General features: G+C 37.2%; 1 protein-coding gene across 1 annotated transcript in view; it reads right to left on the bottom strand.

Moving 5' to 3' along the window:
- The window catches only part of LOC108751720 (growth/differentiation factor 11-like), a 21,069-nt gene extending 10,940 nt beyond the window's left edge, over window positions 1-10,129 (bottom strand). Inside the window, exon 1 of the mRNA XM_018492046.1 lies at window positions 9,127-10,129. Coding sequence (XP_018347548.1) covers window positions 9,127-9,493 — 367 coding nt within the window. The 5' untranslated portion in view covers window positions 9,494-10,129. The remainder of the gene's footprint in view (window positions 1-9,126) is intronic.
- Window positions 10,130-11,116: the final 987 nt, after the last annotated feature.

Below are 11,116 nucleotides of genomic sequence, written 5' to 3'. Positions count from 1 at the left end.
GGGAGGGGGAGGGCGGGGGGGGGGCCTCTAGCGCGCCAAGAGGCGAAAAAAGTTAGAAACGCCTCTTCTTCTTCCACCCTGCGATTGTCTTCTTGCCCGAGGTAAATCTGCCGAATAAATGGATAGAACAGGTTCTCGAAGAAAATCGTAAGGTTCCCGATCGTTGCCGAAAATTAGAATGAGACGATCGCGCATCGATTCCCGTATACAATTGCTTTATTTAAAACGAAGCGGTGTTCTCAATATAAATGAATTACAGTATAAAAGTAAGAAGGAACGATTAAATCGATCTTTGGTGGTTGTACAATTTAATGCATTAATTGGTAGATATTTATCATCGATTAATTATTATCAGAAGTTGTAGAAAACTAAAAATAATCTAAAGAGCAATTTAGTAATTTTAGATTGCACGCCAGTCTGATGATTTAATGTTGCGTTATCTGTAGGATTAAATTCTAATAATAACACTTCTAATATATATTTCCTGGTGATCAAATCCAACTTGATATCATATACGAGCGTTCATGCAACACATATCGAACTTTATATTATATAATAGTACAGTGTAGTAGCCCTTAAATGCACCTCGGCGTGCGATGTGATATTTGTACTTTTAATACTCGCTTGTACACAGGAACATGACAAACTGGTTTTCTCTGCAAAGATTACTCATAGATCGTTCTTAGCGCCTCTCATCGATATCGATTTATTCGATTTTGGCGAATCCATTCGATTGTCATTAAAATAATTTTCATCGATTACACATAAATTTTGGAAAAACGACAACAGGAGAAACATTGCGGAATCACTTTGTTCAACTGAATTCTATATAAAACAAAGATTATGACCAACATATAATAGTTTCTCTAAACAATTTTATGAATACCCTTTTGCATTCACCCGAATAAAAAAATCCACCTCGCTCCAATTGCCACGACAGCATAAAGATCATCGTAACATCGGGAATGAAATCCAAAGCATCAGGAATGAAAATTATGCAGCAGTCTCAGCTAACGTCAAGGATGTGTAGTTTTCTGAGAAATCGAGATCCGTGCGCGACCGATATCGATGTTCCCGAGCGAAAGAGGCCGAAGCGAATGAGAACCGCCGCGAAGACCATGGCGCCTGTCTGCGAGTATGCTGACCGCAGTGGCACTATCTGGGCTATCATTATTCATCGGATATATATCTATTACAAATTTGCTAATTTTGTTGAAACAGGTTGATTTAAGCGTAACGTAGAAGTGCTGCTGACGGGGAACGGCAAGAGGGTGCGCGGGAGTTGATACTAACGATTTGCGAGGTGAAGAGGAGGGATGACAAGGAGTAGTTACGACAAAAGTTACGATCACGTAAAAGATACTTTGCGTAAACAGTGGACGAGGCTTGTTCACAACATTGAAAATATAATCCTAAGATTTCCTTGAATTTCGCTTTCATTTTGAAAGACGTGCATTTTAAAAAAGAGAATCCTACAACTTCATGATCAAATCATTTCGTTTCCGTATATATGTGCAATATACAGAAATATATGTGTAATCTTTTTGATTAACCGTATCAGTTCAATTCGCATGTTTTTTTTTTTTTTAATAGAAAAGAATGAAAAAAAAATGTTGACCTCGCAAAACTTACATTTTTTTTTCTTTTATTAAAAAAGTATATAGATGCAAATTAAACTGATATGGTTAATCACGAAGATTGTAATTTATCAAAAGGTATTAAGTATATTCATTTAGTTTCGGCCATGCATACTATAATGCAAAATTATTTACTGAAAACAAAGTCGACAATAAAAAGATATCGAATAAAATATTATGCACCGAAAGAGAGATTGCGTAGCATCGACGCAGTACAATTCGCGGAAACGTTCTGCGATATCAGACGTGTCTTGTAAAAATTTGAAGAAGAAAAATGGTTTTAAAAGCTTTTAATTATCGCCTGCAATGATGTATTTAGTAATTCTTAATTACAGTAAGGTCATGTCCCTGATTAATTATCGAATTACGAGCTGTTATATACTCAAATATAAATTACAATAAGAATATAGAAGACACAATGACATCGATAAACCCGGCGTACTTATATAAGCATTTTGTCGTGTATATATCGCTATTGTCTGTACGATAATTACAATAAAAAAAAACTGCAAGTTTGACTTTTGAATCCACGTGGAGAAAAATTCGACGTCCGAAAATAATTAATAAGTTAGATACGTATTATCTTTTTATATAATGGTAACGCATGATGCAATCGGTTTTTTTTTTACAAAGAAATTCTAAGATTTACTTACTAAAATTAAGGACGGAAGGAAACCTATATAACATGTTATCCAACTCAAATTTTTCTATTATTCATTCGTCTGCGACAATTAATTTTATTAGAAAACCAGAATATTTTGAAAGCATTAGAAATGATTATCTATATAAATAAAATGTAAAATATGGAGAAACGATTCCTTGTACGTCCAATCGTACAAAATATGCATTTAACGATTCAACATGCCGTGTAAAAATATTTCAAAATTTAATTCTGTAATCTTTCTTTGTAGTGATCGTCCACGTCTTCCCTCTATGAATTTCGAGTTGCTCTGACGCCTTCAACAATCGTCGCTCCAGCTGGCTAGAGTAAATTGCCCTCCTAGAGTAGCTCCGGGCGCTAAGTCATGGACTAGACTCCCAGCATAATGTGATCCTAACTGCCGCCAGTCACCTACAGACAGCTTTAACGCGATAATGGGCAATGGGCCTGACCTAGGCTGTGCACCGGCCGTGACCTTCGTTGCGGATGGAGGCCGGTTCGTCGTTCGCACACGTATGCGTTTGCAAGCTTGGTGATCTCTCGTGATCTATGTAGGTATTCGACAGGCCTATATTTAATGCCCATATTTAATTCTAAGGAGCAGATAGACGGAGACTGACGGGTCTCCATCTCAAACTCGCCAATCTCCATCTATTAATTTGCGTTTCTCTCCTTCGTTTCTCGAGAAAGAAGAAAACTGGTTAAAAGTATTGCAAAAAATTCTTTTCTATTAAGACATTGAAAAACATGACTTTTATAACAAAGTAATTATTATTCGTTTAGAAAAGATTAAGCTTGATTCTTCACATATGGAGATTTATATATATATAGGTACATTGCAGCGCGCTCTTAATATATTGTGTCTCATTTGCGTTCTCTTTGTGATTAAATTGCAACAACGTTACATTTAACGTTTTCTGAAATGTTTCTTACCCTCTTCTTTCTCGCGCCGAAGTGTAATGCGAAATGTAACACCATTTCAAATTCAGAGCTTTTTTGTGCAGTAAATCTTTTTTTTTTTTTAAATGGTTCTAAAAAGAATCTGTTGCTACTATTTATGACATTGAAGGCTATCAACTTCATTTACACAATACGACATACTTGTCATTGAACATTTTTATACACTTAATTGGTCCCCTATCGTATTGTCTTAATATGCGTCGGCGATACATGCGAGAAAAATATTTAAAAGGCAGTTAATCAATTGCGTCTGCAGTGACTATCGGGCCAACGTGAGCGCTATATTTCCTACAGGAATAATTTTGATCAGTGCCATCGGAGTTACGCGCCGGTGACTACAAAGAGCAGCGAGTCTTTATCATGATAAATTTTTAAGATCTGCTATGTGTTCCGTCATATGGAGTTTTAATATCAAAAATTGTCAATTGTGCAAAAGATTTTAAAATACTTTTACGTTATACAAGGATATTTTTTCTGTTACAATTTTTTTGAAATTTCAAATTAACATTCCTTTTTCAGTTAAAACTAATTTATTTAATATTTTACAGTTCTTTTTTTTACATAATAGTCGAAATGTAAATCGTTATAAGACTTTAAATTAAAATTTCTTTAAGCTATGTGATAAAAATTTTAAAACAAAAGTATAATGTTGTAAGTTAGAAATAATTGTCCCTACAATTAGTGATAATTATCCTTAAAAGAGATTTTAAAAGAAATTTTTCCAACAATTGCAAATTAACACTTTAAACTGCCTTAAACTGCTTTAAAGCGCTGATTTGCGTTGATTATTGGTGAGCAATGACTTATCATGCTTCATGTGCTACATTTATAACATACATGTACACGTACATATGTCCGCGTATGCCTGTCTACTTATAAGTTGATCATGCAACGAGAGGCAATCGAGTGATCGGCCGATCTCTCGAGGACATTGGCTAAAAAACCGCCGTTCATTTTTGCTACAAGAGATATCAAACTGCAGAAAAAAAAACGTATAAAAATTTAAAGAAAAGTTTTAATAGAAAAAAAATAGAAAAAATAGAGAAGTGTACGAGAAAAAACGTGGAGCAGTCGAGAATAACACAGAAATGAAAAAGAATTGAATAGAACAATAATAGAAAATAACAGTATAAAAGAGGAAGATTATGCGTTTTCGGGAACATAAAAAAACGTTGCATTGTAATAAAAAAACATAGCAGTTATTATAGAAAAAAATTGCATTGCGGATAAGGAGCGCTTAGTAAAGATAAGAGAAGGAAAAGATTAAATGAAAAGAAAATTGAATAAAACAATGATAGTTGCAACGTACAGTGCATAAATAATATTCGATATGCAAGTGTATTATGTGTGCGAAAACAACAGTAAAAGATGTAATAAAAATCAAAGATTAAAATACTCTAAATAAAATAATATATACACTTAATACACGCTTATAAGTGATTTGTCAATAAAAATAATAATTGAGTGTAAGTTGATAACGATATACAACAAAAATACTATAATTATGAATTATCGCTTTTATTTTGATCCGACAGAAATGCTGTTCACAGCAAAAGCAATTAGAATAAAATTTTTAATTTTTTCCAAATTATTTTCATATATTTATTATAAACACATAACGAATGTCAATCAAACATAATTATTTGACATTTATATAAAAAAAAAAACCTTAATTTATTTCGGAAATAAAAGCGATAAAACATAAAGAGAAGAGATAAAAATAAATCTAAATAAAAGAAGAGAAAACAAGATAAAAATAAAAGAAACTGTAAAAATAAATTTTTAAAAATCTTACAAACATCAATGTTATCGATGTACCATATTCCAAAACCAGACGAAGATTTTCGTCAAGCAACGCAGACGAATATAGAAAGGCGAGAACAAAAATGTATGCAAAAAAAAGTTCATAAGGACGGATTTTCAAAAATTGTTCCCTACAGCGGGGGATCAAGACGAACGATCAGACGGAGAGACAAGAGGTCGCTCCCGATAACCTGTCGTAAATGCGATACCAGTTAGTCATTCATTTTTTTTGCACTTTCGATGCTATTTTCTATTCCAAATTCTATTCCACAGTGGCGACAGTGACAGCGAACCGATATCGAGAGACGGCGCTTCCGAACGTTTGCAATGCATGTCGCGCATTTTACGCACGCACTCGGTACGTTAAGAACATACTATCACAACTATATTATGCATATTTTTTTCTTTTTTTCCATTAAATCGTTCCGGCTATTAATCTCACCGATATTGCTGGGCAGTGGGCGTAACTTTTGAACTCTTGTTGGCGCTTCGCCGTTCGTTATCTGGGTAATGCTAAATATTAGGTTGAGTAAAAAGTCATCGCGTATTTTTTAGCTCAAAGTTGTATATACAATATCTTCGTCAATAATGAATGAAATTCAAATTTAAAAAAAGGGTTTTAAAGCTTGAAATCTCTACTTTTAAAAGCTTATCACATTTTTTAAGTTTATATGAGTTTGATAATTTTTACATACCAAAAACTACGAGCTGAAAAAGACGAAAAATTTTCTTCTCACTTTGTGGATTTGTAACGTGTCCAAAACGAATTTGAGAAAATTTTCGATTACCTATCGTGAAAGCTTGATACTTTCCCTACAAAATCGTTTTTTTTTAATATATTCCTACGACTTTTGATTACTGAGTTATCGCGGATTAAATAAAAGAATTATTTTGACTTTAATTGCTCATAACTCCATTAAAAATTGTCGTATCGTATAATTTAAAAAAGAGATTTTTAAAGCTGAAACTTTACTCTATCAAGATATATTTATATTGTTGGTAAGAAAGTAATTGCGGTTTTTACTGATAGATGTCTTTTAAAAAAACACGATGACTTTTTACTTAACCTAATACATGCACACTTATTTTTGACTGCTGCAATATCGCAAGATCAGTTTAGGAAGCAAATCGTACGATGTCGATTGTCATACTATAACGTGTACAATGGAAGATATAGTAAAGGATTTGGAACAGTAGAATAGAGCATAGAAGCTAGTTACAGATAAATGCTGTCTATAAATAGTACAGCTGCTATACTTTTCGAGATAAGCAATTCTTTCTTTTTCTAGTTTCTTTTCACTTACTTTTTTAGAGGGAGTTCACTCTTTGATAAATAATTTATTAAGTATTCTATTCCATAATCACAACATTTGAAATAATTATTTACAACTTATGTCTGTATAAACTTCTTTTTTCATTTTAACTCTAAATGCAAAATACTGTGAATATTTATGTGATAGTAAAAATTATAATATAGTTATTGTGTTATATATATATATATATATATATATAGAAATTAAAATTGTAATAATTATTTATGTGATGAAAAAGAAAACGATAAAGATATGCGATGGAAAAAAAACTTTTTCACCACTAGTTTAATTTACTAACAGCAAATTATACAACTTGTGTTTGTTTCTCTGTGGTTTATCTTTTGCAGAAAAAAATGAGGAATTTCAGCCTTATCATCGTTACGAGCAAATGAGCCTTCAACATTTGCAATTAGTAATCCGCCCGATGCGACGGCGATCTACGATCTAAGGCGAGTTCAGTACAAGAACTTCGATCTCGATTCACGTATCCCGATTGCAGCGCTGGAAAATAAAGCTATAATTGACGGCGATATAGATAATAATAAGTTAACGCTTTATCGGAATGCCAAAGTGTCTGTAATCGCGCGATACGCGATAATCGGCCACAATACGGCCGGTGCCGCACCACGCTGCGCCGCGCCGGTGAACTCACCATCGTGCTCGGGGCATATTACGCTTATAAAAAATTCAGATTCGCCCAGAAAGAAAGCACGCCAGTCTTGCGGTTAGCGAGACCACGATCGGCCTCCCTTGCCGATCTGAGTTCCTAAGCAGGTCGTTGATCTTATTTTGTTTCTTCCCCTTCCTCTTTTTTACTTTTTTCGTTTCTCTCTCTCCCCCTCTCTCTCTCTCTCTCTCTCTCTCTCTCTTTTTTCGCGAACACGGGGGCCTTAATAACAGGTTGCGGTTCTACCGCTACTATTACGTGCTTAGCGGCAAGTGGCTCGAAGACAGTTTCGCCCGAGGGACTCGTGTGGCGGTGGACCGTTTGGAGCTCCTTCTGCTCCTTAACAAGTGTATATTATGCACGCAGCGCATACAGGGTGTCCCCGAAAACATGGTATCCTTGACCTTCACTTTCATCTGATTGCCGTGGTAGAATTTCTAATTTTTAGTACACCTTGGTAGCAATCAATAATAAATCATACAATCCGCCAATTACGTGATACCGGGCACCTTGCGTCATCGGACTGTCACTTATTCCTCCTATTCCTCCCATCTCTGGGAAGAACCTATGAAAGTTTGAAACCTACGAATCCTAGAATGCTTTTAGATATTACGAAGAATCTTTCTGTTTTTTAATTTCATTCTGTTTCAATCTTTTATCATTCCGTATACGATTCGTATTGTATATTTTTTTCAAATATAAAAGAATACAAATAGAAGGAAGCTGCATGCGTGCAGCAGGCGAGTTATACAGTACTCGTCTGGTAAATCGTAGAGTTAACAGCAACGGATGTCGGATGTGAGCGCCAGTTATGTAATTGTTACTTCGACACTATTAAGTTACAAGATGCTCATCAGCGGCGATGATACGATGCAATTCAGTGTATGCACAATGTTGCATGCGAGAGCGTGTACATACGCGAGTCACGCCGGACGGATCGCCGAGTCTCGCTGAGGTTAATTTACTTGATGTTGCCAAGGAAAACATGATCGGTGTCGTGTATGAAATATTACCACTCGCGGTAATTAATTCTGAGCGAACCTGGCGCCTGGCTGGCATGATCTTTGGGATAACGCTACCTTTTGCTAAGATACGCACAACGAGGTTTTGCAATCGTGCAATCAGACTAAACATCTCGCAAAAAAAAACGAAAAGAATCGCGACACAGCGCATACGTTGATATTTTGTTGCAAACAATTTTCAATACTATATGCGTACTGCATTGCGAGAGCATACATTAATTAAATACCGTGCTAGAGTAATGCTTCTCACAGATTTAAGTGAACTTAAGTGCTCTGACATTTAAAAGATTTTCTTTTCGAGTTACACTGTTAAAAATTTCTCGAAATTTAATATACTTTTAAGTTACACAGTTTGAATTTTAATTTCATGACATCGCGTTAAATTTAATGTAGGTATTTATAACTTAAAAGTATATTCGTGTACATGTATATAAAATTTAATGTACACTATAATGTTTATTATATTTAACTACTGTAACTTGGTTTTCAATTAAATCATTCATTACTTTTAATTTTGTTCATAATCAGGAGCTTCAGTTACAAGTGTAAAGGAAGCATTTCTAACAGTGTATGTATGATAAAATTTCAAATTGTATATAATTGAATTAGTATTCTTTTATTCTTTAACATTGAGATATACCGCAATAAAAAAATATACAAAATTTTTAATAAAACCTAAATTGTATTTAAAAGATAAATCGTTTTAAAAAAATTCAAGTTTTTAACTTTTATTAGACTTGATAAAAAGATTTACTGTGAATAATCCATACCAACATTTTTCTCACAGAGATAAATATAGAAATTAATTTCTAAATAATTTTTGTAAATTATAAAGATACACATAAAATTTCTACAAAATGATTACATTTAACAATACAGAGTGTTTCATGGAATTGAAAGATTGAAAACGAGCTATATCTAGGAAATGATAACAAAATATGGGAAAATGTTACGAGATAAAATAAAATGATATTATGTTGTATCCATCCTATCAGTCTACCCTCTTTCTCACTTCATGGGACATTCTGTATACAGAAGGAGGGAAACGGAAGAAGAAACTTACGAGGCTGCGCTAAGGCAAAGACACTCTCCGTCTTCGCGGCGTATTCGTCGATCTCCTCGTGGTGTGTGATACCGGGCTCTAAAGGCTGATCGGCCTGCATCCCATACATGTCCATCAGCTTCGAGATCGGCGGGATCCTCGGCAGAGCTCGACCCGTCATATTCGGCGCCTGTTTCAAGCCGAGCTTATTCAGGATCTGCTCCTTGATCGCTTCCAAACTAAGCGCGCGGATCTCCTCGTGCATCCTACAGGCGTTGCAGGCGTTACTGGCCATCGCCAAGTGCCGGACGTGGGTTCTCTCGATGCCAGGCGCGTCAAAGGCATCGAGGAGAACCAGCGAGAGTAATAGCAGCGCCCTCGTGACCATCTTGTTCAAGGTCGCCCTTGGTCGGATCAAGCTCTACGATCGGCTTTCGTCGCGAAAGGAACGATCAGATGATCAATGGCATCGTCGTTCCCGCCAAGTCCTTGTCTCTCCTCAAGACAAGACTTAAAACTTTCTCTTAATTTCCCCTATTGAAACGAATTCTTTGTTGATCTCTGATAATCCCTGCACTATGTCCTCCCTTTCTGTTTATATTATATTATATTTTCCCCTTTCGAGATGGCCTCCCTCGCGATTACAGAAAGTCTCTTCCTTCTCTTCACGCGATTCTTCTATACTCTCCACTTCTACTTATTTTCGTGTAACCCCGGTCTCATTCGCGAAGAAAGTCTCTTTCTTCGTCGTTTATCTCGCAGCGCCGGCTTCTTCCTGAACTTACGCAACCATACGTTCTCCACTTCCAGTAGCCGCCTGGTCCCCTTATCGTGTCCTGAAGTCGGTACTCCGCCGGAACTAGGCGACCGGCCTCGATCACGATCGCGATCTGCACGATCCAGTTTCGCTTTCTTCCGTCCTACGTCACAAATTTATTAACTCCGTGGAAAGCTCCAGTCTTCTCGGTTACGCAGAAGATGCGATTAGATCGAGAAAGAGGGAGAGAACGAAAAAAAAGAGAGGGGGGAGAGAGAGAGAGAGAGAGAGAGAGAGAGAGAAAGAATCGCCGGTATATTTTCCGAGCGATCCGCTCCACTTTATGGGGGTTCACCAAAACCGTTCTCACGCACACCAATCACAGCGAGAGAGAATCACAAGGCACTTGAGGGTCTCGACGGGACTTTGTGCAAGGTGTCCTGAACAATCATGCAGCCGGCTGCATCCTCGTGACCTTCAGGTTTCAGCGCCAGTTTGGCTGTCGTTCCGAAACGTGCTGTACGGTCTGTAGGGTTCAGTGACAGATCCTATTTTCTATTAAACACGCTTCGGATGTCATGGCGCCAAATCCGAACTGGTTATCTCGACCTTCATCAATTGATCCTACTTTGTCGGCGTGATTCCTCGATTCTTCCTTCCTGTCCACTTCCGGTTATTCTGACTTTTTTGGCTGACACCACTGAGTTGCTACTACTGCGGGTACCAGTTTTCTCGTGCCAACCAGCTTCACCCTCGTTTGAGGATGCCGATCACCAAAAAATTAGGTGGAGAACAATTGTGAAGAATGATGCGTGATAGTGCGTGGGCAGCGATGGCTCAGGTGACGGACTGGTAGAACCCCGATGGATCTTAAGAGCTTGCCGGCCTGTCAAGCACTGAGACAGGAGGCGCGAATTCTCACCGCATATATGTCCGAAGTGGTCTCCTCCTCTCTTCTTCTTCTTTCTTCTTCCCTCTCCCTCTTTCTCTTTCTCTTTCTCTTGCTCTTTCTCTCCCTCTATCCACTCCGCTATCACGCTGTCTCCCTCCTTCGCACAAACGCCGTGACGTCTTTCTCCGTCTCAGTATTCTCTCTCGTAGTATCTTACGCACTCGCGTCGTAGGGGCCGAACGTATACCTACACCCGCCGCCAACGAATGCCCCCCCTGCGCGTTCCTCCTCCCTCGCTATCCCCCGCTCCCAACCCTTTCTGCCACTGCCGTCGCCGTCGTCGTCGCTGCCGCTGCCACTGC

This window comes from Trachymyrmex septentrionalis, unplaced genomic scaffold (genome assembly GCF_001594115.1).
Source record: "Trachymyrmex septentrionalis isolate Tsep2-gDNA-1 unplaced genomic scaffold, Tsep1.0 scaffold51, whole genome shotgun sequence".
Taxonomy (NCBI): Eukaryota; Metazoa; Arthropoda; class Insecta; order Hymenoptera; family Formicidae; genus Trachymyrmex; species Trachymyrmex septentrionalis.
Note: the sequence above shows the minus strand (reverse complement) of the source record. Positions and strands in the feature narration are given on the sequence as shown.